At 40.2% G+C, this 25,749-nt stretch overlaps 1 protein-coding gene across 4 annotated transcripts in view; it reads left to right on the forward strand.

The window, feature by feature from the left end:
* Positions 1–25,749, forward strand: part of NELL1 (neural EGFL like 1) — a 373,450-nt gene that overhangs the window by 192,335 nt on the left and 155,366 nt on the right. For 3 of the 4 annotated variants that reach the window (XM_083463722.1, XM_083463725.1, XM_083463724.1), the window contains exon 13: positions 23,384–23,509. The exons of the other annotated variant lie outside the window; for it this stretch is intronic. In XM_083463722.1, the coding sequence (XP_083319848.1) occupies positions 23,384–23,509 (126 nt within the window). The remainder of the gene's footprint in view (positions 1–23,383; positions 23,510–25,749) is intronic. 4 annotated transcript variants of the gene reach the window in all.

Below are 25,749 nucleotides of genomic sequence, written 5' to 3' on the forward strand. Positions count from 1 at the left end.
ATGGACCCACCACAATAGTTTGATTTGAATCACTGCTTACTTGTTGCCATTGTCAAATCAGTTTGGTTTTGAGCTGTGATGCCTGACTGTTTGTGATGGTAAAGTATTCCTTGTAAAGGGGGCACACCCCTTGTAAAGGGGGCACAAGATTGAATTTCATTATTGACAAATCATAAGTTCTAGGGTTACCATACATCAGGAAAATTCCTGACTTGTCCTGGTTTTCGGGTGTAAAAATGGCATCCGGGGAAATTTTGCTGAACTGGCAAAATGTCAGGGGAAACTTGTATGGCAATGCGATGGAAAAAGCAGTGGAAACAGCTCAAAAAGCTTAAAATCACTTTTGGGGGGTTAGGTTTACTCAAAAAATATGGCAATCCTATTAAGTTCTTCACTGTGATAAAAAGGGGCACTTAAAAATAGTGAGATGATAGATCTGTGTTAGCAGTTGTATAAATAAAGGTAGCCTAAAAATTTGAGCAATGTTGAATAATAAAGTAGTAAGACAGTAGCTCTTTTTCAGTATCCTGAAAGTGCTTGAAATTGAATGACAGTATCTTCTTTCACACTCATCTTAAAAGGCCAGTTCTTTCAAATTGTTTTGTGTCCAAGTACAGATACCATGTATTAAAAGCACAAAAAATATGTCAGGAAGGGTGCACAAACATGTATATATTAAGGTTTCCATCTTTAAAGTACATGCAATTGATAACAACAGAGGGATCAGATACACGTTCTTCCCCACCCCTTTAGTGACTTGCATGATTTGATTTTTACAGCTCAGTGAGCAGTTAAGGTTCACTGTCTTCAATGGTGGTATGTTTGCAGGTAAGTAGGCATAAGGCCTAAGGACACGGGTGGCGCTGTGGTGTAAACCACTGAGCCTTGGGCTTGCCGATTGGAAGGTCCATGGTTCAAATCCCCATGGCGGGGTGAGCTCCTGTTGCTCGGTCCCAGCTCCTGCCAACCTAGCAGTTCGAAAGCACGCCAAAAAAGTGCAAGTATATAAATAGGTACCACTCCGGTGGGAAGGTAAACGGCGTTTCCGTGCACTGCTCTGGTTTCGCCAGAAGTGGCTTAGTCATGCTGGCCACATGACCCGGAAAAACTGTCTGCAGAAAAACATCTGCTCCCTCGGCCGGTAAAGCGAGATGAGCACCGCAACCCCAGAGTTGTTCGCAACTGGACTTAACTGTCATGGGTCTTTTATCTTTTTTTTAGACATATGGTTACAACCTTAATATGTACGATATTTTGAAATAATTGTGATGTATATGCACCTCAAAACGTAAGATGAGCCTGCTGGATCAGGTCAATGGCCCATCTGGTCCAGCATCCTGTTCTTATACTGGCCAATCAGATGTGGGAAGCCTGCAAGCAGGACCAGTGTACAACATTTTGTCCACTTCTGAATCTCAGCAAGTGGTCTTCAGAGGCATGCTTCTGACAGTAGAGGGTAGAACATAGTTATTGTGACTGGTGGCTGTTGATAGCCTTACCCTCCAAGAAAACAAATTGCTTTCAAGAAGTAGCCCTTGTGAGAAAGGTCTTAGTGGCATTAATCTATATGCAAAAAAGGGCTGAATCCATATCCTCAAAGCAAGTACATTTGCTTAATAATGTGGGTTTATCTTATATTGGCTTTTACTTTTGAGAATTAGATTTTAAGCAAGTTTTGCTTGAGGAATGCATGTAAGATTGAAACATTCCTATTAAAATTCTAAGAAAAGAATTTCTATTGATAACTTCTCAGAAGGTGTAGCTCTTTGAATGTGATGTATCAAATTTAATTGTTTGCATGTTTGCTTTGGAATAATTTTGAGTAATAAAAATAATAGCTTTTTAATCTGAGCATTTGGAAGATAAATAATATCTTTTTTTCATATCAGTCATTTTCACATTTGTATCCCCTTGCCTTTCACCTTTCTGTTAAACTGCAGCTCATAAACTGATACAAAGTGCAGAGTTTCTAGCAGGGGGAAAAAATCCATTATTCTACATCTGTTACAGCATCAAGTCATTAGAGAAGGGATTTATTTGTTTTATATTTTCTCAGTTTAAATGTGAGTATCCACGGCTGTACATCATTACAGACAAATTTTTAATGTAGTCTGTAGCAGCAAAAGAATAAAACAAGAGAAATTGAATAACATGTATAAACGTGGGTGTAGCCAGGATTTTTGTGGGGGGGGGAGGCTTTTATCAGGGCACAGGCTTTTATTAGGCCGGGGACTTCAGATTTGTATTAATTTGTATGTATTTTTATTGATGGGGGGAGGCAGCTGCCTCCCTGGACCCGCTTGGCTACACCAATGTGTATAAATAGCCAATATGTAGTATTATCACTATCCTGCATTTTGGTAGTAGTGGCTGGAGCACCATTGCCTTCCACAGCATTGAAGAATGATTGTTGTTGTTTAGTCGTTTAGTCGTGTCCGACTCTTCGTGACCCCATGGACCAGAGCATGCCAGGGACTTCTGTCTTCCACTGCCTCCCGCAGTTTGGTCAGACTCATGTTGGTAGCTTCGAAAACACTGTCCAACCATCTCGTCCTCTGTCATCCCCTTCTCCTTGTGCCCTCCATCTTTCCCAATATCAGGGTCTTTTCCAGGGAGTCTTCTCTTCTCATGAAGTAGCCAAAGTATTGGAGCCTCAGCTTCAGGATCTGCCCTTCCAGTGAGCACTCAGGGCTGATTTCCTTAAGAATGGATAGGTTTGTTCTTCTTGCAGTCCATGGGACTCTCAAGAGTCTCCTCCAGCACCATAATTCAAAAGCATCAATTCTTCGGCGATCAGCCTTCTTTATGGTCCAGCTCTCACTTCCATACATCACTACTGGGAAAACCATAGCTATTACTATACGGACCTTTGTTGGCAAGGTGATGTTGGCAAGATGAAGAATGATAGGGGATGCTTTTTTCACAGCTTCCCATGGTTGACCTTTTTCACAGGGTCAGCATCTTCATCAGGGTATCCACCATAGTCCAAGGTGTGAGTATCTGTGTAAGACTGACAATGGGTTGGAATCTGTTTGGATCAGTTACTTACTGTTGAGTAAAAATTGTGTGGGGTTGTAGTGTCAGTTACTTACAACATCTCCTTTAGGCCTTCAGAAGACACTGCAATTCAGTATGTTGAATTTTGTCCTGAGTTCAGATTTTCTTACAGGCATATGACTTACTGGTATATTGGTACTCAGTATCTCTCAGTTTCAGTTTCCTTTCTGTAAAATGCCATTGCTGACCAGTACACAACAAGGGATACTATGGGAATGAGCAAGTACTATGGGAATATTACAAAGTATTCTGTGATATACTTTGTTATGATTGCTATTTATTTGCATGGCATCTGAATGTGCAGTGTAAGTTTTACAAAAATCACTAAGAGTTTGTATACGTTTTGCAACAACATTCTCTGAAGCCTCTGAAATCACGACTTATCAAGGCATCTTTCCATCACTACTTTCAGGGCTGTCTTCTGCTAATGCCGCTTGTCTCATCTGGAAGCACTGCAATGTGTTGACATGACATGTGAATTTGCTTCTTCAGGACACATTGGCTGGTGCTAACTCTTAGAGAAGCAGCAGCTATTAGAAGTGACAGCACCTCCATTATCAAGAGAATGTAATTATGTTAGTTCCTGGTAACATGGAAGTTGTCACTGTTGTGCAGGGAAGTATATTTAAGATTTCTTCTAATTTGTTTATCAGACCACATGACTCTGTCAGTTAGGTTACTAGGACTCGTTAGCACTTTTAATTATCAAAGGAATGTATTGACAGGATTCGGAAATACTATTTAAACTGAAGGATTTTCGCTAGGTGTAATAGAAATGCTGCTATTTATATTTTAAAATGACCAGATGTTAAGCTCCAGAATGTTCCTCAGTTATATTTGTTGAGGAGAAAAGTCCCTGATATCTCAAATGTTGCATAACAGGGCCTATCCCTGTTGAAACTGATGGAAGACTGATATGGCTTTTTTAAGCATTTAGATTGTCATGTGGAAGCTCAGCCATCAAGGACACTCTGTTGTTTTAACAGAGCTATCCTCAGTCTTGGACACATTCCTTACAACAACAACAACGTATTGTGCAATATCTTTGTTTATGCCTTTGAGGCATTTGGAGCTTTCAATATAGAATGGAATGCATGAGCAATTTCTATTCATTCATATGGACAGAAGATTTTTAAAAATGACAGGTTTAACTTATGTTGTTACATTGCAGTCGTGCACATGCATACAGAGACAACATAAGGTACTGAATGGATTCATATGGAAAAAAGGGAAGTTATTTTCCTTTCAGAATAAAAACAAAACAAAAGAGCTTTAAAAAAAAACCCTAGAGAAATAGGTGCCTTAGGGGTGTGGAAAGGGAAGGGAAAGAATTTGTTTCAAGGCTGTAATGAGGTTACTCTTAAGGGAAATTCATTCAGCCCAGAATAAAACATTTTACTTGGGTTGCCCCAAAAAACAAAATATCCTTCTATCACTGTATATTTAAGGTCTTGTCTCTTTCTTAAAAACAAAAAAATGGTTCATTAGTAATTTTAGGTTTTAATATTTGTCAGTGAAATGTGCTCCACTTATTAGCTACTAATAATTTATTCAGAATTAAGCAAAGCTTTTGAGGTGACTTCATTTTATTCATTTACTGACCTGTTTTGAATTTTTCAAAAGAAAGTTAACAATAGCCATAGTGGCGAATTTCATACCTCTAGCAACTTGTAAACAAGTTCTGTGTGTATTTTTTCTCTTGGCATATTTCAGCATCTCAATGCATTCTTGTGAACTACACTGAAAGGTAAACAAAGCATTGCAGAAAACAAAGCAAGTTTTAAGAGGATCTGAGGCTTGAACCAGGAAGAATCTGAATCTGTGACCTAATCTGGTGAACTACCTAGGGCCATAGCTATTGAACCAGCCGGTGCTGAAAAAAAGGCAGTCGTAGCCACCAAGGCCACCTGAGCCTCCAGTGACAGTGTTGAATAGTACCTCCAAGCTGCAAACTTACTCCTTCCAGGAGAGTGAAACCCTGTCCATGGCAGGCTGAGAACAGACCTGAGAACTTGGTGTCTCCAACATCACTGTCTTTTCAGGATTCTCCTTCAGTTAATTGGCCCATATCCAGCCCATCCCCTGTTGGAAAAACGCTCTGGGGGAAACGGTGACACCCCCCCCCCGCACATCTGAGCGTCTCCTGGTAGACACGTCTCTGGAATGGCATGTCCCTTCATCTCCAGAGTGCCTTTCCGCGACACTTTTCATCTGAAAAGTGCACACAGGTCTTCTAGCATCACACAGCAAGAAGAAAGAAAAATCTGTAGATCTAAACTACATTTTATTTAGATTCTATACAGACGATCCATAATCACGTCTGTGTTCTCCAAGCTCTGGCAGACAACCAACTGTTGCATACTGCAAAAGTGAAAGTACAGTTACAATAACACGCTCAGACGGAAGAAATTAAACAGTCCTCCATTCCCACACTCTTCTCACACATCTCATGTGGTTTATATTAATCACACCAGCAGCATCGGGTGCATAAAAATCCTAACATCTCCACCTCCATGCACCAGTCTCACACCTCAGCTGCCTCTCCTAGTTCAGATGGAACAGAAAGATAGAGCTAGATGTCATTGCGTGAGGGTGCCATAATGTTATCACACTTGAGTACAGTGCAGAAGAACAACCAGTAAGGTGCCTGTCACACTGATGGATCAGTGTCTGATAGTACAATTTTATACCTGTCTACTCAACCCAATTAAATCAATTTACATTTACTGCCTGGTATTTGTGCATAGAAGGCTGAAGTCACAATGCTAAATTGTGAAATAATTACTACTACTACCACTACTACAATTTGTTACCTACAATAGTCATTTTTTTGTTTTATTTTTTACAAAAAGGAAGCAAAAGCGACTTAAAAAACACTACGAAGATTACCGCCTGTATGAAACCAAAACAGAATGAGAATGTTACAGCGCATCTGTACATGTAAAAGGCAGATCTAAGGCATCCTACCCATGGGAAAGATATAAATTGTTTACGTAAATGAAAGTACTCTGGGAAATTTTCATTTGGGATGGGCTTGAATCGGCAAGGGTTGAAGGCTGAGAAACTTAATTATTATTTTAAAACAAATTTCACTACAGCATATTTGTCAGCAGTGGTGCTATGTGTTGCCTGTTGCTGCTGAGCAACAGCCAAAATGAAGGAGCACTTCACGCCTTTATGAATAGGCATTACTTAGCAGCCTGTGAAGCTGGTGCAGCTTCACAGGCTGCTAATGTTGCTACTGAATGGCAAGGCCCTCCTGGACATAGCTGACATTCCCAAGCTGCACCCTGGTGAGGGCATGGAGCTGCCTCTCCCTTGGTTTTTCCACTTGTCAGCAATAGTGGCATCACACTACAATTATCCCCACCAAACAAGCCTCCACTGTTTTATAGGATGCTTCCTTATTCTTTATGCAATTCAGGCTCAGTTTGTGAACTTCATTTCCCTTCCTATAGCAAAAGTAGTCCCCCCTCCCCCCTTTTTCCTTTGTTGAAAAATGCGTTTCTCTCAAGTTGATGCTAATACTGACTTTAAAGTAATTTTACGACACTAGCACATTGTAGAATGCTTTTAACCTCATTCTAAAACAGCAAAAGGTTTTTATGACCCAGAATTGCAGGTGGTCGGAAATTACACATTACATAACTTTAATTATGAGAAATTCAAATCAGCTTTCCTTTGATTAAGAGATTACATGCTACCATGTGCACTTTACAGTGTTCCTGAACATCTGACTGCAATATCTCTATGCTGTTTGGATTTATTTTGTACAGTTCTTCTGAAGTTGGTGTATATACTGCAAAATTGTGTTGTTAATTTTTGTGATTTGTTACATTTTAAAGGTCAGATTTGGAAACACTTTCAAATTGGTATATATTTTTTATAAATTGTTATTTAATGCCGAGCTCAGAGCACATTGCAGACAAAAGCATATCATGCAATCAGAAGATTGAAAATTAATTTATTGAAAGGTACTCGGAGAAAAGCCTTCACATTACTAAGGGGCGAGGGATTGATTTAGAAGAGGTTGAAAGCTAACAGCATGTAGATGCTGAAGGGATAAAAAGATGTAATGGTTTCAATTTATTTGAAAGCCATAAACCTCTAGTCCAGTCCTTACCCAATCAAACAAAATAGGAAAGATTAGATTATCTCTTTACACAATAACTGGAATTTTTATGCCCTGGAAAGGAATCCCTAGTTGCTTATATTTAGGTGCCATGTCATCTTGTTTGTCCTAGGTGGCAGCGAAAAACCCTTCTTTCACTGGTCTTCTGTTTATTACCAATGTTTTGCATTTCATTTCTAAACCCCATCTCTTATATTGATTATTGCTGTTGATTGATACTGTATTTTTTATTATAGTTAAGCTGCAACACCACTTACCTGGGGCTGAACCCCATTGAATTCAGTAGGGTTTTCTTCTGAGTAGACATGTTTAGGATTGCATTGTTACACATTTTCTGACCCACCTTGAATGCTATTCTGGGCAGATTGCCAGGATAGAAATATTTTAATAAAGAAGTAAATAACTGCTTTGCACATAAGGTATACTTTAAGAAAACTTCAGACATACTTATGCAAATAAAGCTGAGATAGAGAATGAAATCAAGAAGACATCAAAGGAGGAAATGCAGTAATGGGAGACTTCAGTTTGGATGTTCTGGTCACCATGATTCATGCAACACAGACTACACTATTGGACTACTGTAACATCTTCTATGTTGGGCTTACCTTGAGACTCTTGGATTTTATATACTACTGGTATACAAATTTTTGTGTTAGTCCTGGGTTTGTGTACTGCTTCGAACAACCTAGGTACCCAGCATTTCTGGCCTTTTAAATATTCTTGTTACCGAAAACATCACAGGGCAGGAGGAATATAGCAAAAGGAAATGAAACAATGAAATGAAAGAGCGCTGAAGGATTTGTGAAGTGTCAGGAGAATGGGAAGGATACACATGTGCCATGAATGTTATAGGGACTTAATTCAAGTGGATTTTAATTCTGAAAAGTTAGTTTTCAATTGATTTTGAGACCTAGAAGCTTAGTTTTTGATTGAACTGTTTTAGAGAGTTACTGGTATGAAGAGCTAAATGTGTCAGGTTTTAGTGTCAGGATACATTGTGTCTTTAGGCTTGATAATCTGTATTCTGAAGTTTAGAATATTTTTGCATGTTTGTGTTTTATGCGTTTCAACTAAATTTTACTGTCCTAGTGTGACATTAAATAACTTCCTACACAGGCTAGTTTTCCATGCTTCTAGCTGGGCACTGCAGCATCCAATTGGCAGTATGTCATTGTCTTTCAAAAATAAAATAAAAAATACTAGTACCAGTCAGTATGATTAACAATACCAAGTCTACTGCAATGAATAGTCCCTGTATTTTTTTAATGCAGGCTGACCACAGCTTTCCTGCATTGTTTGACAGATACTCAGATGTCTGAAAACAGATGGTAAACATGCTATCCAGGAGTTGTGATTGGCTGATGGTGTTCATGCTTGTTTTGAAGAATCTGTTTATGCTTGTTTTCAGGAATGTGAATGCCCTTCAGGTATTGTAGAAAAAATGTGGTCAACTAAATTCAAGGGCCCGCTGTTTGCTGCTGCAACACACAGCAGCCCTAAAGTAGATTTATGCTTCCAGCTAGTTAGAGAAGCAAAATTATATTTCAGTGAATGGAAAATGCAACACAGCTGAGGGTGCCCAGCATCATGCTTTACTAGAACAAATTTCTAACAATGTTATTGAAGAGAAAAGAACGAAATTGCTGGTTCATTTCGTAGCCAAAAGCAAAGCAATTATTATCACTTACTGAATTTGGAGGATGAATAAGGGTGGGGAAAGGGAGGCTTTTATGATCATATGTTGGATGGCAAAGTGTTTGCTATTCTCCTTGAGTTGCATAGCTTTTCTAGTTTAGCTCACTTCTAGTTATGCCTAAGGAATTCAGCGCTGTGATTTGAGAAGCAAAATGGCTCTTCTGGTAAATCGTGTCCTCCATCATGGAGAGCATGTGTTGCGGTGAGGTCACCCAAACTGCCCTGTTCTTGCTGGGGTGGGTACGATTGGATGGCCTCAACTCCAGATTGGTCTCCCCTCGGTTACTGGGGAAGGAATTTGGCTCAGGGAGCTCGTGATTGGCAGCCGAGGGGCTATTTATATCTCTGCACGTGTTGTTGAGCTTCCTCTTTTCACTGCGTGCACAGGATCACCCGCCCTCCCTATATTTAGGGTGCTTATTGACCTTGCTATGCCTGTCATGGGGTTGTCTGCTTTGGAGCAGGGGCCTGGTAGAAATTTGCCATAGGCTGGTTGGCTGGTGCCTTTTGGGTTTTGCCTACTGCGTAGCTAATTGTCACAACTTTGTAAGGTTGGCAGCTAGGCATTGGTTCAATTGGTTGGTGGAGGGGATGTGGTTGGCTGTGTCTCTCCCTCCAAGTTGCTGCTGCAAGGGTATTTCGTTAAAGGAATCCAGGGGCTCACTTTGCTTTTGTTTGAGCCCCAGTCAAGGGGCTAGGGCCACGCCAGAGCTCCTGGGAGCATTTGGGGTGAGGTTAGAGACTGGTGTCCAGCTCAGACTTCCCCCAGATTGTTTTTCCTTACTGATGTCTGCCGGAGTCCAGGCATCAGTGCTGCCCTGCCAAGGTCAGGTGCAGCTAGTTGGGAACCAATGCCTAAGCAACCACTCACATGCAGTAATCAATAATGTTGTGGCCAACATTATGCCAAAAACCTTAAACCATAATTCTGTGTCTATTGTGAATTATTTCAAGGACGGTTTGGGAACCTTAACACACAACTGTTATCATATGTATTTGGGTATTAATTTATTTGTGTTTGTCATGACCAGGTTATTGGAACTTCAACTACCCAACACAGGCACAGGCACAGGGGCAAAGAATGCCCACACACTTATTCTACCTTTCACCAGCACTGAGCCAGCTGGGAACTAGAGAGCAGAGAATGCAATGGTTTCTCTGTCAATAAAAATGGGTTCTAATGCACCGTACCACTTGTTCATTTTCATGTATATGTATGCATTAGAAATAGCCATGGAATGCAATTGCCATGATTGGGGACAATGGATGCCCTTTTATTTGGAAAGGTAAGCAAACTGCAGGCTTCATCTTCATTTAATTTTTCAGAGGCCAAGTCTTTCAGAATGCTATCATAAAAGATTGCTTAGGACATAGGGATTCAACATCAATTATCCAGCAACAATTTTATCATTTGGAAATTCTGTCTGTGTAGATTTGAAAGAGCAAGTTAGTCGATACAGAGGATGTAAGGGGGCCAAAGGCAAGGTACAAATATTAGACATAAAAATAAAGCAGTAGAGTGAGTGTTGTTTTGATAAATGCTGATAGAAATAAGTACTTTAGCATAATTGCTCTTGACTATAGCTATGTTAGGAACAAATAATTCATTTTGAATACAATACTCCATTGTTCCTTCTGATCCATTAGTAAAGAAAAAAATTCCATAGCAAGCATGGAAATTGCTATAATTATTTTAATGTGTATTACTGGATATCTTAAGAAGATAGGTGAACAAAAAAAGTTAAAATAAGGTATCCCTTGAAATCTATCTGAAAGGTATTATAGAGTTATCAATTTATTTTTTGTTGCTATTCCTAGGGTTTGGGATGAGCAAGTAGTTTAAAAACAATAAAAAAACTCCCTAACAAAGTAAAATATCCAACTATTATACTGTATATAATTAAAGCTATAGGGACACGGGTGGCACTGTGCTCTAAACCACAGAGCCTCTTGGGCTTGCCGATCAGAAGGTTGCCGGTTTGAATCCCCACGATGGGGTGAGCTCCTGTTGCTCTGTCTCAGCTCCTGACAACCTAGCAGTTTGAAAGCATGCCAGCGTAAGTAAATAGGTACCACTGCGGCAGGGAGGTAAATGGTGTTTCCATGTGCTCTGGTTTCAGTCACAGTGTTCCATTGTGCTAGAAGCAGTTTAGTCATGCTGCCCACATGACCTGGAAAGCTGTCTGTGGACAAACACCGGCTCCCTCGGCCTGAAAGCAAGATGAGCGCCGCAATCCCATAGTCGCCTTTGACTGGACTTAACTGTCCAGGGGTCCTTTACCTTTAAAACAAAATTAATTAAAGCTAAAATAAACTTAGCATGTCTTAAAAGCCAGCCCAAACAGAAATGTATTAAAACATTTCATGGAACGACACAAGATTGGACTTGAATAAACTTATAAGGGAATTCCACAAAGACCATCTTTCAATGTGTCCTTACTGTTTATGTTCAGTATGCGTATAGGTATTTGGAGTGTGCATGTTTTGCTTGCTTTTTTTTATTCTTATATCTTATCAAAAATAAAGGTGAGAATATGTAGCTAATTCAAGGCTTTCAAGGAAGAAGCAATAGAGAAATGTATTAAAGGGTCTCTGCCTTTGAGTATGATGGACAGCAGACACATCTAATTGTGTCACTGCAGAATCTGTAACTGTGATACTACTGAAGCTACTTCAGTTCTGAATACTGTAAAAGTGTTTTGGAGAAGAGGAGCTAAACATTTTTCTGTTAAAGGCCTTAGGAAAATGAGATTAGAATGGCCAATGCATTTCCATATAAACCTAATAAGGTTCATAGCTCTGGAGATCAATATGACTTGTGGTTTTATAATTATTTAATTGAATTGTTGCCTTGGAGAAGTAGAGCTTATGACACCTGCATGCTAACCTTCCTCTAAGGAGCTTAAGGCAACTAATGTGAGCTTTTGCCATTATATCCTCACAACAATCATGCAAGGTAAATTTGGCTAAGGGATGGTAACTCAGGCTCAGCAGGAATTTCAGCCTAGGTGCCTGTGGTCCAAATTTCTATCAGTGGCTCCTCTTGAGATCCCCAGACTATTGCATAGCAATACCTTAGAGTTCCTGACATATAGAAGCAAAATAAATAATTCAATAAGAACAGGGAAAACCAACAACTGGTGTTTCAGTATGGTTACAAGCATCAAGCATACTAGATGTTCAAAGAGTATGTTAGAAATATATGAAACCTAATACAGCCACTTTATTTCCATGGATTTTTCAGTGTTGCCTCCTCATACTCTGATAAGATAATTCCTTCTAGTAGCACCTGAGAGACCAACGAAGTTTGTTAGTGGTATGAGCTTTCGTGTCCGTGCACACTTCTTCACAAAGTGCACACGAAAGCTCATACCAATAACAAACTTAGTTGGTCTCTAAGGTGCTACTGGAAGGAATTTTAAAATTTTGTTTCAACTATGGCAGACGAACACGGCTGCCTACCTGTAATGAGATAAGAATCCAATGTCTCTATTCAGACAAGGTCTTGCCATGGTTTTAAGTTTGGTAATAAGTTGCAATTCAGCAACTTTTCTTTCCTGTCTATTTCTTAATTATTTTTTGTAATAAGACAGCTACTTTGAGATCTTGTATAGAATGTCCTGGGAGATTGAAGTGTTCTCCAACTGACAGAGAAACTATTGGATTCTTATCTCATTATACATGATAAAGCTATTTTTAGCCATCTCACCCCTTGCTTTTTCCTGTAAGACCAATTGCAGTCGTGAACAGTCGTCAACAGGTTTACCACAGCTATCAGCCAATCACCCATTCCCACCACCCTTCTGAGTAATACCCCTCCACACCCTCTCACTATATACCGTATTTTTCGCACCATAGGACACACCGGACAATAGGACGCACCTTGTTTTAGAGGGGGGAGAACAAGAAAAAAAATATTCTCCCCCTCTCTGCCCAGCACCCCTTCAGCGAAGCGGCAGGAGGTGCTGCGCAGAGAGGGGGAGAATTTCCCCCCTCTTGTTTTCCTGCTCTAAAACAAGGTGCCATTTAAGGTGCGTTCAGGCGGCTACCTTGGAAGCCTGGAGAGCAAGAGGGGTCAGTGTGCACAGACCCCTCTCGCTCTCCAGGCTTCAGGTTCCTTTCGACCTGCTCTTTGGGGCTGGTGGGGGGGAGCCCACCAGCAGCCCCAAAGAGCAGGTCAGGGAGCAGCGGAAAGGCGCAGCTGAGATGCCTTCTTTAGCCACGCGTCACCTCCCCAGCCGGGAGAGGGTCGCGGGGGGGGGGGCTTCTTTAGCCCCGCGCGCGCTCTCCCGGCTGGAGAGATGACGCGCGGCTATAGAGGCTCCTGCCATATCCGCGCATCACCTCTCCAGCCGGGTGAGGGTCGCAGGGCTATGGCGTCTTCGCTCCATAGGACGCACACACATTTCCCCTTCATTTTTGAAGGGGAAAAAGTGTGTCCTATAGAGCGAAAAATACGGTATATGGGTCTGGTGACTTCTGTTTCAGTGTATCTGAAGAAGTGTGCATGCAGACAAAAGCTCATACCAATAACAAACTTAGTTATACGTAGTTATGGTTGAGTAGTTGTACTTGGGTCTGGCTTGCAGACTTCCTGTGGATATCTGGTGGCCACTGTGAGAACAGAGTGCTGGAATAGATGGTCCTTCGGCTTGTTCCAGCAGGGTACTTCTCATGTTCACTACTTGTGGATAAGATTGTGTATCAGAATGCATATCCCATTGTGAGTACTGTAGTGGTGACAGACAACCATGCTTTGATACATCTTACAATGTGCGCTCTGCTACTTTTCTCCAACTCTCCTAAGCTGCAAAAGTTTGTACATCCAGCTGCCAATATTTCCACCAGCAGAAAATAAACCAGATGAAATTGGATAAAAAGGAAAGTTTGAGGATAGTTGCCTGTATCAATGGAAAACCACTTGTTGTGATTGTTAATTCTCTGCCCTTCACCCTAAGGCCCCAGGGTTGGTTATATCAATTAAAACACAATATTACAAACAGTTCAAAACAGTTTATAGTCACATAATAAGGTGGGTCTTAAGAATATACATCTCAAATGTCAGAGGCCAAAGTAAAGTGGTATGTCTTCAACATTTTGCCAAAAGCCATATAATGAACATGCCAGGTGTTAGTCATTGGACCTAGTTATTATTATTATCATCATTACTTTCATTTCTATACTGATTTATATTTTTAAGGGAAAAAATCTCAAATCTCAACCCACATTAAAACATCAAATAAAACAACCCAGAATAAAACATTACTGAAGACAGGAAGCTTTTAATGTTTGATGTATCACAGTATTTTAATATTCTTTTGGAAGCCGCCCAGAGTGGCTGGGAAAACCCAGCCAGATGGGCGGGGTATAAATAAATTATTATTATTATTATTATTATTATTATTATTATTATTATTATTATTGTTATTCGTATATATTAAAAATAACATAATTAACAGGAAACTAAAATATTACCTTCAAGATTTCAAAATAAGGCATTACAAAGGAGGTCAACTACAGAATCTACATTTAATGCAGCAAAGTTGACTAAAAAAGGGAAGTAAAATATAAAATGCACATTTAAAACATTGTAATTAGCAAGAGAATAAAGTATTATTGTAAGCATAGAACATAGCTGCTGGTGTTGCTCCCAGTTCTGCCAATGGTGGTTAATGGTGGGCAGCGGCTATGGAAGCTCAGGCTTGATGACCTGAGTCTCCATTGGGACTGTTGTTGAGAGCAGCCTCAGGGCATTTCCTCATCCAATGGTCTGTTACTAAAACCAGACTCTTATTCAGGTATGTTACCAGTTCACTAAGATTGCTTCTGAAGCTCTTATTCTGGGCTTTGGGTGCCGTTGCAGCTGCAGGGCACACGGTGTCACTTTGGCTTAAGCTCTGCTCCTTCTTCTTCTCCCCCACTGTCTGCTTCAATGATCTGAGGCTTGCCATGTTTGTAGGAGGGACCAGCAGCAGTGGGGGCAGGAAAGGGCAAGTGGGTGATGTTTGTGTTAAAGGATTTGGGAAAGCAGGAAGGGCAGCCAAAGAGAGAAGCAACCACATCCCTTGTTGATGTAGAATGTATGAGTCAGAGTGAGATTCTGCCATAAGGCAAAAACTGCTCTTCTTAAATACCCTGTTCTAAGGTTTTCATATTGTTTACACACTCTGTTTACTAAAAGCATTATCATATATGCAAATTCTAAATGTGTTTGAAAAATAATTTGTTTCAGATGCCTTATGAATATATTATCAAGTATCCTAGTTTAAGTAAAAGTGGCATGTTTTCCATTAATGCATTTATCAAAATTCTGCAGCTATTCACTCTGGGTTAAGAAAATCTCCTTTCTGTTGAGAATGTGAAGTGTATATTTATTTCTTGATATTTTTTAAATAGCTGAATTCCAACAAATGTTAATTACTTGATTTTGTATATCTCTGTCTATTGCTAAGAGCCTTTTAAAGAAAGAGGTGTTCATACATAAATATTGAATAAGCAAAGAGCTTCAACTTCAGATTTGACTTAACGTGCCACACATATGAAATTCAGCCTCCTGCTTCCTTGTTCTGCTGAACTGGACTACACTTGCTTCATCTCCACAGTTTATTCTTTTTAATTTTTCTGATAACAGAAATCTTTCTTATCCATAAGACTAATGTGAGATTTCCCCCCACCTCCAGTCTCTCTTAATCTTTGCCGCACCACTTCTTCCCTTATGCCTGCTCTGTCTTCTTTCCTTTAAAAGCCCTGCCCCTTTGCTTCTGTAATTCTTGGTGGTTGTTTTAGCTCAATTTCTAAGCATGCTATTTTCCCAGACCCTGGGACTCTGTCTTACATCCTGCCAATAATATGTCATTTCTGGGCTTTGTGTAAGATTTCTCTCTCTCAGTCAAGTGGATATTTTAATTTTCTCACGGAAATTGCATTTTGAGGCAGTACTGCGGTACTAGCCGTACAGAAATTTCCCAGTGCCTGAAATAAAGCTCCTATGCAGCCTTATAGCTAGAGCAGAACTTCCACCTGTCCGTTGCAAGAAGAGGTCCTCTAACTGTCAGAGCAGCCAGTTTTCTTTTCTTTCCTGTGCAATTTGTAATTGTGACAGATCATTATGGGAAGTCTTTCCTTATTGGTGTACCTCCATTTTGTAAGGGTTCCCCTGAAAAGTACTATACTGGTTTGGTTGAAATGACTGAAAACCCCTAAACTGTTCAGCAAGTTGGGTGAAGATGTTCTAAGCCTTACTGACATAGATCTTCCCTCAAGCCTAGCCCTGGGGGGCGGGGGGGGGGAGAATGAAATTTAGATTTACTTTCCCAAAGTTACAAAACCTAAAGAAGCTTGGGAAGGATCTTTAGAACGTGATCAATAGCTTAATGACTATATGGTCTTAGTGCATGGGGAATATTTTAATGACAAATTCCGGAGAAATGTCCTTTCTGACCAAAGAACTCAAATGTCAAAGTATATCCAAAGTTTCTTTAGGAAAAGAAAGAATCATGCACATGGACTTCAATATAATAAAAGAGAGATAATCTTACTTAACTATTTACCTTTAACCTCTTTGAGCAGAGTATTCAGAGTATGTGTACAGTTCCTTTCAGAAAAGAGGTATCTTTGGTTACCTGACGGGTGGGTCTTAGGAGACAAAGGGACCAGGGCAGGGGTGGGGTGGGAAACCACTAACCTGCAGGCCATCCTTCACCCATCAGTGATTCAGATTTTCCTCAAAGCATGCTCACCTTCCCAACACCTGTGACATCTGGTGTGGGGCAGGTAAAGACAAAGCTGTCAATGCGTAATCAGGAACCTTAAACTGTACTCCCAATTGTTCACTGGCAAGGGAAAATCAGGCTTTGGCTCTACTATCAGGTGATGAGTGGTAGACCTGAAGCCTCGGGTGATTTAAAGCCCCATGCAAGCCCCATGGCAGCTAATAAGGTAGAGAATTGTGAAGATGATGGCCACAGTCGGTAATCAGGAAGGCCATCCCAGATACAGCAACTGATACTGAGCTGATGTCACAGTCAAGGAGTCTGAAAGGGAAATGGGAAGCATCCATGATTGGGAAGTAGAGACCATGGTTTGGCTGTGAAAGCACAGTGCTCTGCTTATTGAAGTGCTGCCTGGGCAACCGAGAATTTCAGATTCTTAGAAGGGCATTAGGTGATAACTGGCAAGAAGGAAGAAGCCTTCGGCTGAAGCACCTAGGTCAGTGGTACCTCGCAAGACGAATGCCTCGCAAGACGAAGAACACGCAAGACAAAAGAGTTTTCCGTTTTTTGAGTCGTTCCGCAAGACGAATTTCTCTATGGGCTTGCTTCGCAAGACGAAACGTCTTGCGAGTTCTTGTGAGTTTGTTTCCTTTTTCTTTAAGCCGTTAATAGCCGCTAAGCCGCTAATAGCCGTGCTTCGCAAGATGAAAAAAACGCAAGACGAAGAGACTCGCAGAACGGATTAATTTCGTCTTGCAAGGCACCACTGTACTTCAAGTGACTTAGCTGTTGCTGGAACTGAAAGGTGGTGTTTTGGGTACCTGCAGTGTTCAACACTCATTGCCTTCTGTAATGGCTCTTTTTATTGATATTTGACAAGATGAAAGAAATTAACAGACAGTATGAGCTTCCCAATAGATCAGTGGAGCTATGCCAGCATGCAACACTGAATACTGATGCTCCAGTATTGTCTTTCTATTTCTGTTAACATCTGCTTCCTTTTTTTATGGGAAGGTCAGGTTTGTGTGAGTGATAGCTATCAAATGATAAGCTGAACACTTGATAAGCATACTTTCATTGATGTGCTGATAAGGCTGTCTGGGACAGCAGAGACATGATAGCCATTTCATTCAGTTATCCTGCGATAAACATGGTTGTTTGAATTGGCCTTATAGTATTTCAGATGCATGGGGAATATAGCTCTCTTTGGATGGCTGGTTTCCAGTTATTGTTGCAGTAAAGAACAAAATGTCAAGAGAATGAAAGCTGCCAGAATGCAAATATTAATGAAGTACCTCCACATCAGATGAATGCCGTCATCTACTATGCCATACTAAGCTATGTACTATGATGCAGTGATTCTCACTGAAAAGCTTTAGCCCCAGTGACTCCTTGTCTTTACAGCAAACTAGCTTATGCAGATGGAAGTTAGTGATATGTGAAGGATCATTATGCTGTGTCAAGTTTCATTTTAAAGACCATAAGTAGAACATTTTTTATAAGAAAAGCAAACTACATCACCATTGCAGGGAAAGACATAAATCATGTATTTTTATCACCTCAAAAGACCACCAGAAGACAAGCTCTAATATTTCAAATGCGACAAGCAATCTACTCACATGAATCACAATTTGAGTTCCATTATAGCCAAAGTGATGTGTACCACATTGTGGTTTATGGATAGTGCTGTTACAATGTTGCAGTTTTTTTAAAAAAATTCCTGGGCATTTAAACTTGTGTATTTTTACAGATAAATGAAATAGCAACCATTACTTTACATTCTTTGATCTGAACATATCTTAGCAAAATTATTTTACTAGCAGAAAGTATTAGGGGAAAGGAAATGATGTTTGTTTTAAAAGTTATACTTTTATTTATTTATTTGGAAACCAATTCTATACAACCTAAAATCAACAATTAAATTACATTCACAACATTTATTAAAAACACACACCAAAAAACAGCGAGTCAGATTAATATATCAACATAGCTGGATCACCCCTCTTGGAAAGCCTGTTTAAAGAGCTCAGTTTCAAGCAAGCACCCAAATAGATGCCTGCCTCATGTTCATGGGAAGTGCGTTCCAAAGCGCTGGTGCCACCACACTTGAAGCCCTGATCTTGATAAACAGAAGATAAACGTCGAGAGCTGATATTAACACCTGAGTTGGAAGAAGATGGTCTTTCAGATATTTGGGGCCTAAGTTGTTTAGGGCTTTAAACACTATTGTGAGTGCATTGAACTGGACTTGGAAAAGAACTAGCAACTAATGCAGCTGTTTTAAAGTGGGTTATATGATGAGGGACTTTGCAGGCATCATGGCACCCAGATGCTTGGTTGGTGAACCCCATTCCAAACCAGCCAATCTCTATATAAAGTGCACTGCAGTAATCCATTGTAGAGATTACTAGTGCTCGGACTGTCGTAACTACCGTATTTTTCGCTCTATAACACGCACCCGACCATAACATGCACATAGTTTTTAGAGGAGGAAAACAAGAAAAAAAATATTCTAAACGAAACAGTGGATGTATGATTTTTGTGGTTCATGCTGTGGCCACAGACATGTGATCTGACGGTGAGTTTGGGGTAGCCCAATGCAAAAATCCTGAGGATCCATGTGGATCCGTGCTTTGTAACCACGTTTTAAGTGGGGAGGGAAGGAAAAGCACTCAAGGGACAAGGAACACGCGTGGGGTGGGTGGAGAAGGATGCTGTTAATAATGCAGAGAGGAGAAGGCGGCTCTCCTCTCCTGCTTTGCTCCTTTAAAGCAAGCAGGTTCTGCTTCTCTCCCTCCTCCCCAGCTCGCTGAAAAACTTTGCTGCTATTCAGCCAGCTGAGTGGGGAGGAGAGAGGGACAGAGACCCTGCTTGCTTTAAAGGAGCCAACAGGACAGGAGCCGCTTACACGAGTGTAAGCGGCTCCTCTCCTCTCCCGCTTTGCTCCTTTAAAGCAAGCAGGGTCTCTGTCCCTCTCTCCTCTCCACTCAGTGGCTCTTCTCCCACTTTGCTGTTTCAAAGAGAGCCATGGAGGAGGGAAGGAAGGGGAACCATGGATTCTCTGCTCACGACTGCAGCAGATCCCCCCACCATCCGTAGGCATTCGCTCCATAACACGCACAGACATTTCCCCTTACTTTTTAGGAAACTGACCTGTTTCTCTGACCTGGAAATGGTTCACCCAAAGAGCCAGTGATAAAATACCATTGAAAGGGCATGATGATGAAGGAGAAGAATGTGTGAAGAATTGAAGCTGAAAATTTTAGATCCAAGCAGCACATGGATTTAGACCACTGTTTTTGCACAATTGTTCCCATAACCCCTGACCACTGGTCCTGCTGGCTAGGGATGATGGGAGTTGTAGTCCCAAAACAGCTGGAGACCCATGTTTGGGAAACATTGATTTATACCTTTGTATTCCATTTAGCCCAATACTTCCTTGCCATGGTCAATGGAACTTGCATTATAGTAACCATGCTTCAGATTCTGCACAATTTTTTTAAAGAATGGGCATCTGCAGCTCAGTGGAAGAATTGCTTCAGCAGGTTGTCACCGTTAGTACTAGCCATTCACTGTATTTGTCTGCATCTCATTCTGCCCCACAGTATGGTGGGGTTGTGCTACTCACGTGACCTCCTTCCGGCTGAGTCATTGCTGCATACCAGAATGGAAAGTGGGAGGTTGGTGCAGTGGCACCAGCAGAGCCAATCCGGGGCTCCTGCTTGTTTGTGTGCACTTCACTGATATACCTGCCTTGCTCTTCCCCATCCCAGGATGCTGCAGTGGCTTGGATAGAATGGTGCTGTCTGATGCTAGCCTGGACTATGTCACCAAAATCCAGCGGGCAAAAAAGCCTATATATTGACAAAAGCCTACTTTTATGGACCACCATTTTTTACCTTTAAGCAGCCTGTAAATTTGCCTGTAGCTCTTCCTGTCCCATTCCTGTAGGGAGGAAAGCAAGGAACCTGAGATGGGAGTTAGCAACTGCAAGGAGCTAGAAGACAGTGTCATACATGCTCCCATGGCAGTGGACCTCGTTTGAAATCAGAGGTGTACATAATTAAAGGAAAACAATGCCACACAGAAACTATTCAAAGCTGTAGATTTTTACCCTTATTGCTATCAAAAGTTTAATGTAAACTTCACTAATATTTTTAATGAGTAATGGTATGTGAATATTTTATGAATAAAAATAAACTAAGAAACTTTCCCTTTTTTACTAAAAGAAAATGCTAGTTAAATCTGTAACATTCAATGTTTTTTCAGCACTCCCCCCTTTTTACTGACATGACTCATGTCTTTCAAATTCATTGTTGAAGCTTCAGACAAACATGGAACCTTGTCAGGTTAATTTTTAGATGGATATCTTACTAGTTCTGACATACTTCCTATCTCTCTTCCTTTACATTTATAATTCAGTATTATACATGATTAAACAAACCTTTTCAAAGGAATGAAATAAAAGCCTGCATTGTTTTTCAAAAGATAGCAAGCAGAGGAGTGTTAATAAGCCTGTACTTAAAGGCAAGTGGGCCTCGTATGGCTGCAGAGCACTATGGTTTGATAAAGAGAGTGACTCTTTTTCCTTGCCATTTGTCTTTCAGGCTTTGACAGTCCCCCCATTTTTCAAGGGGATTATCATTCAGAAATAGCAAAAGCAAGGGGACTTGATCGCTCAAGGTATTTGTATCCCATCTTTTGCCTTCAAGCCATCATTTCAGATTCAGTCCAGACCACTCACTGATCAAAAGTCCCTGTCAGTTGACAGCTGCTTGGTGACCAGTGCAAAGTGATTTCGTTAGTTGCTCAAGCTTCCTACTTACTGTATTGATGTCTCTAGGATAGTAGTGCTCATGACAGCTGGTCTACTTGGCACTCAGCACACAAATACAGGATTGCATCAGCATGGAGGCAAAGCCCCTTTCATCATTTCTACTGACATGTAGTAGAACAAAGAACAATGAACAATGAAGCTAGTTCTGTTGTCCTTGTTTTACCTATTCAGACTCACATGAACTCTGTCAGACTTTCAGGGATATCTGTATTCACTCTAACCAACTAGAAAAAGGTATGTAACAGAACAGTATTTCCTTAACACCGATACTGGAATAATAAGAAATGTAAAACCAAAATGACTCATGCAAATGCAGTTTATGTACCAGGAAGATCAAGCACAGCTGGACAATAAACTCATTTTTAAAGCAAAAGCCATCTGCATCCCAAATATTGCCTTTAGGTAAATCTTAATGCAGGGGTTCTTAAGCTTCATCGCCACCTGTCCAAACCTGCCCCAAGTGTAACTGAAATAAAACGGAGGCAGATGGTGCACCTTGCACATAACAGTTTTGTCCCTGATGGGGTGAGCAGATCAAAGGAGAATAGTAAGAGCTGGTCTACCCACAATATGCTTTAAGGCACCTATGGGAAAGGGATCCAAGAGAAGAAGAAAAACACCTGTGAATAATAGAATTTTTCCCATAATTGTAACAATGCTCTGCATTTTTAGACTATATCATACCTACTCCCAACTTTGGCAACTTTATCTTCTTCAGTAATTTGAATGAGGTCACGTGTGCATATAATTAAGAAAAGGGAGACTTTGTATTTTGTTTGCTGCAAAACCTATTATATTTGGAATGAGACGTAGGGCTTATGACTGATAAGAGGGATAAGTAAAACTCCCCTTGGATTTTTTTCTAGAGTCCTTCAGCTGATATAAGAATCAATCCAGACAACATTTTGTCTGATGAGGATTCTTAAAGGTTGTCTCATATTTTGATGTAAGTGAAATTTATTTGACAACTCAGAATGATACTGTACTGTTACAGGCACTTTGTTTTGTTGTGTACCATAAAACTTTCTGGGATTTTGTATTGTGAATGGTGAATAGGTAAGTGCTTAATGGGGAGTGATGAGTATCTAGCATGTGAATCATGTGCATCCACCCAGATTGGAACTGGGACAGAAGCTCTTTGATAGTTTTGTCTGAATCTACTGTGTGTCAAAAGGAACTGAAGGAGGAGGCAGTTTGAAGGTTTTGAAGCTTGATTAGAGAGCTGGCTTGGGTTCTAGCTGCATTGTTTTGGTGTCTCTATTCTACCTACGCATATAACCAGGTGTATCAAGAAAGCGCCATCTGCCTTCATAAGTGTCTTGGGTCACAATGCTTTCACAGCTTGACTGGATGGATCTAGCAAGAGGCCACCTCTATGATACAGAAAGTAATCTCTCCTCTGACAGAATAGAGCTAGGGCCATAGTGAGAAAGGGTTTCCCCAGCACACGTGAGCTACATTTCCTCCAATCATGTTCTGAAAGGGATTATTCATTAAAAATGGAGAAGTAGTTTGCAGAAACATAAAAAGTACTAATTGTACTAACTCAGGTTATTACTCAGGATACTTGTCCCCAAGGCTGTCCTCCAAAGTAGGCCAACCTTATAAAAGGTGATGTTAAATATCAACTTCTTGAGGAAATAAGTTCACAGGCCTTTTATTGAAATCAATGTGCTGAAAGAATACATGTCTAATTTGTAATTGACTAATTTAACCTTTCTCTTTAACTCTTCACAATTTTGGAATACTCCAATTGATGAGTAATTACTTTTAGGAGTGGTGGTCAGGAGGAATGCCCACAATGTTAATGGCAGAATTGTAAATGTTCTGCTTTTTGTGGATATATGTTGGATATTTTTATATAGTTCTTTCATATTTCAGTGTTCTATTGCTGAAGATGTGCAACTGTGCAGCTGATTGCAATCTCATGGGGTGTTTTTCCCCCCTCAGATATTGATGAGTGTGCTGCTAAGATGCATTATTGTCATGCCAACACAGTGTGTGTTAACCTGCCTGGATCATATCGCTGTGATTGTGTCCCAGGATATATCCGCGTTGATGATTTCTCATGTACAGGTAAGCTCTTAATATGATCGCAGTAGCACCATGAGACTTTATTAATATCTAATGGTGTTCATTTGGAAGCAATGAAATATTCTTCATGTTGTATGAAGGCAATAGATTTATTCCTTAAGGGAAAATACATCCTTGAAAGTTGAAGAAATGTTTTCTGAGAGCGGGGGGAAAGTTTTCCTATGTTTATAGAAAAAGGTAATAATTTAAAATCCAATTGTTTAGACTTTTCTATAGTGGTGACACCTCATTACATGGTTCTGCAGTATATACACAGGTTATTTCTCTTCTTCGTAAATGCTAAATTTACTGTCAGGGAAGATGGGGAAGAGAGTGCTTGGGCTGAGTCAGTTTCTGCTGCTGCTTCTCATCCCACCCTCCAGTAGAGAACAGGAGCAGAGGAATATGTTATGGGGTACCAGGTCCTGGTGTGGGGTACAGAAGCCTTTTTCATTTGTGATGGAGGTGGTTGGCACATGGAGTATATGTCATGTGATTATTTATTTGCATGTACTGTAAAACTGACCTAAGATTTTGTTTGAATAGCCATTAAGGGAATAATTTTGCTTGTTAATTGTTGAGAATTAATATTTGCTTAATTCTTAAAGAAGAATTGAACAATAGGAAACAAATACAATAGCTTTAGACATAAAAGTCAGTTTTTTTTAATCTATCAGTAAAAAGCAGTAATGAGAAGTCTTAGGAGAGCATTAGTGTTTTAAACTAATATCTGCAGGTGGTTTGTTGGAAGATTAGGAAGACAAATAATTCCCCTAGAATTTGAGAAAACATTGTTCTTGCCAGTACCTGAGAAGATAACTCCTAACGGTTGTCTTAGGAAGGCATGGAGAACTTTTAAGTTTTATTTCTTTTGTTTTGGGGCAGTGAAAGGCACTGTTTCTGAAATAAAATTAGCATTTTAAAGGGCTGCCTCTCTTTTCACCTGAAAATATGGTCAATACAAAAAACAATATGTGAGTGATTATTCCAGAATTTGTCATGTTGTGAATATATACAATCCATAGGGCAAGGTCTTAGAGAATAATTAGGGGCTTGGTATGGAACAAAAAAATAAACATAAAAAATTGTGTCTTCAAGGGATAGGATTAAGGTGCGCAGCAGAATTGGATATATTCCTTTTTTATCATACATTTTTATTAGTTTTAAATATAATCATACAATTTTATCCAAATTTTACCTAATTTTAACAAAATACAAATTTTGACTTCCTTCAACTTCTCTGGTAATCATCCATTTTTACCCTTCAATACGCATTCCTTTAGTTGCATTGCCATTTGTCTTCCCTCCAGAATTGGATATATTCCAACCTTGGATCGATTCAGGATTACAAATATGTACAGATGACTCACAACTTACACGGGGATTATGTTCTGGGGATTGCATGTACTGTAAAGCTGAAATTGTGTATTGCCTTCCCTACTTTTCTTAAGCCAGTGAGGCTGGTGCAGTGTACCCGGGTGATGTAGGAGGGGTTGAAGAGGAATGCTGGGAGGTGACAGCACTGAGACCGTCTCTGGGATAGAACTCCTCATCTGTAACTTTGCTCCCCCTGCCCCGAGGTCCAAACACAGCCCATCCCAACCCACTTGGCCTCTCCAGGGTCATCAACAAGCAGCTCCTCTGAATTCCCTCCCAGCCCTTTCCTGATCTGACCAACCTCTCTGCAATGTGTATTCAGGATTTATGAGAATAAGTTTGAGAGACATAATGGCTTCCATCCACTGCAAAAGCTTGCTTCTTTATTCCGGCCTACTGCTTTCTAACAGTTACCAATTTATATTATGACTTTTACTCCTTGACCCTTGGTAACTAAGCTTTCTTCAGAACTTTTCACAAGGGGCATCCTTAAAGTATTATATATAAATATATACACACGTGTGTGTGTGTGTGTGTGTGTGTGTGTGTGTGTGTTTTTGTGTGTGTGTGTTTCTGTTGTATCAGAACTTTCATGTACATGCAGTCTATTTTTATTCCTAAATATTTTTTTACTATTGACTTTTCATTTTTGAAGAACTACATCTGTCTTTAGAGATTAATTTTATAGCTCATCATTCAAGTGTATTTTGGTGTGCTTTTGTGCTACAGTGAATTGCTTCTAACCTTCATTTCCCTGTTGCATCTGTTATATGAATTCGCTAGATTGTATTTGGTAGGCAATAAAGAAATCTCTAGATTCTCATATCTATAAAAGAATGAGTTTCATATGGAGAGTAGAGCAAGTG

Source organism: Podarcis liolepis (genome assembly GCF_965112155.1).
Source record: "Podarcis liolepis genome assembly, chromosome: 1".
NCBI lineage: Eukaryota > Metazoa > Chordata > Lepidosauria > Squamata > Lacertidae > Podarcis > Podarcis liolepis.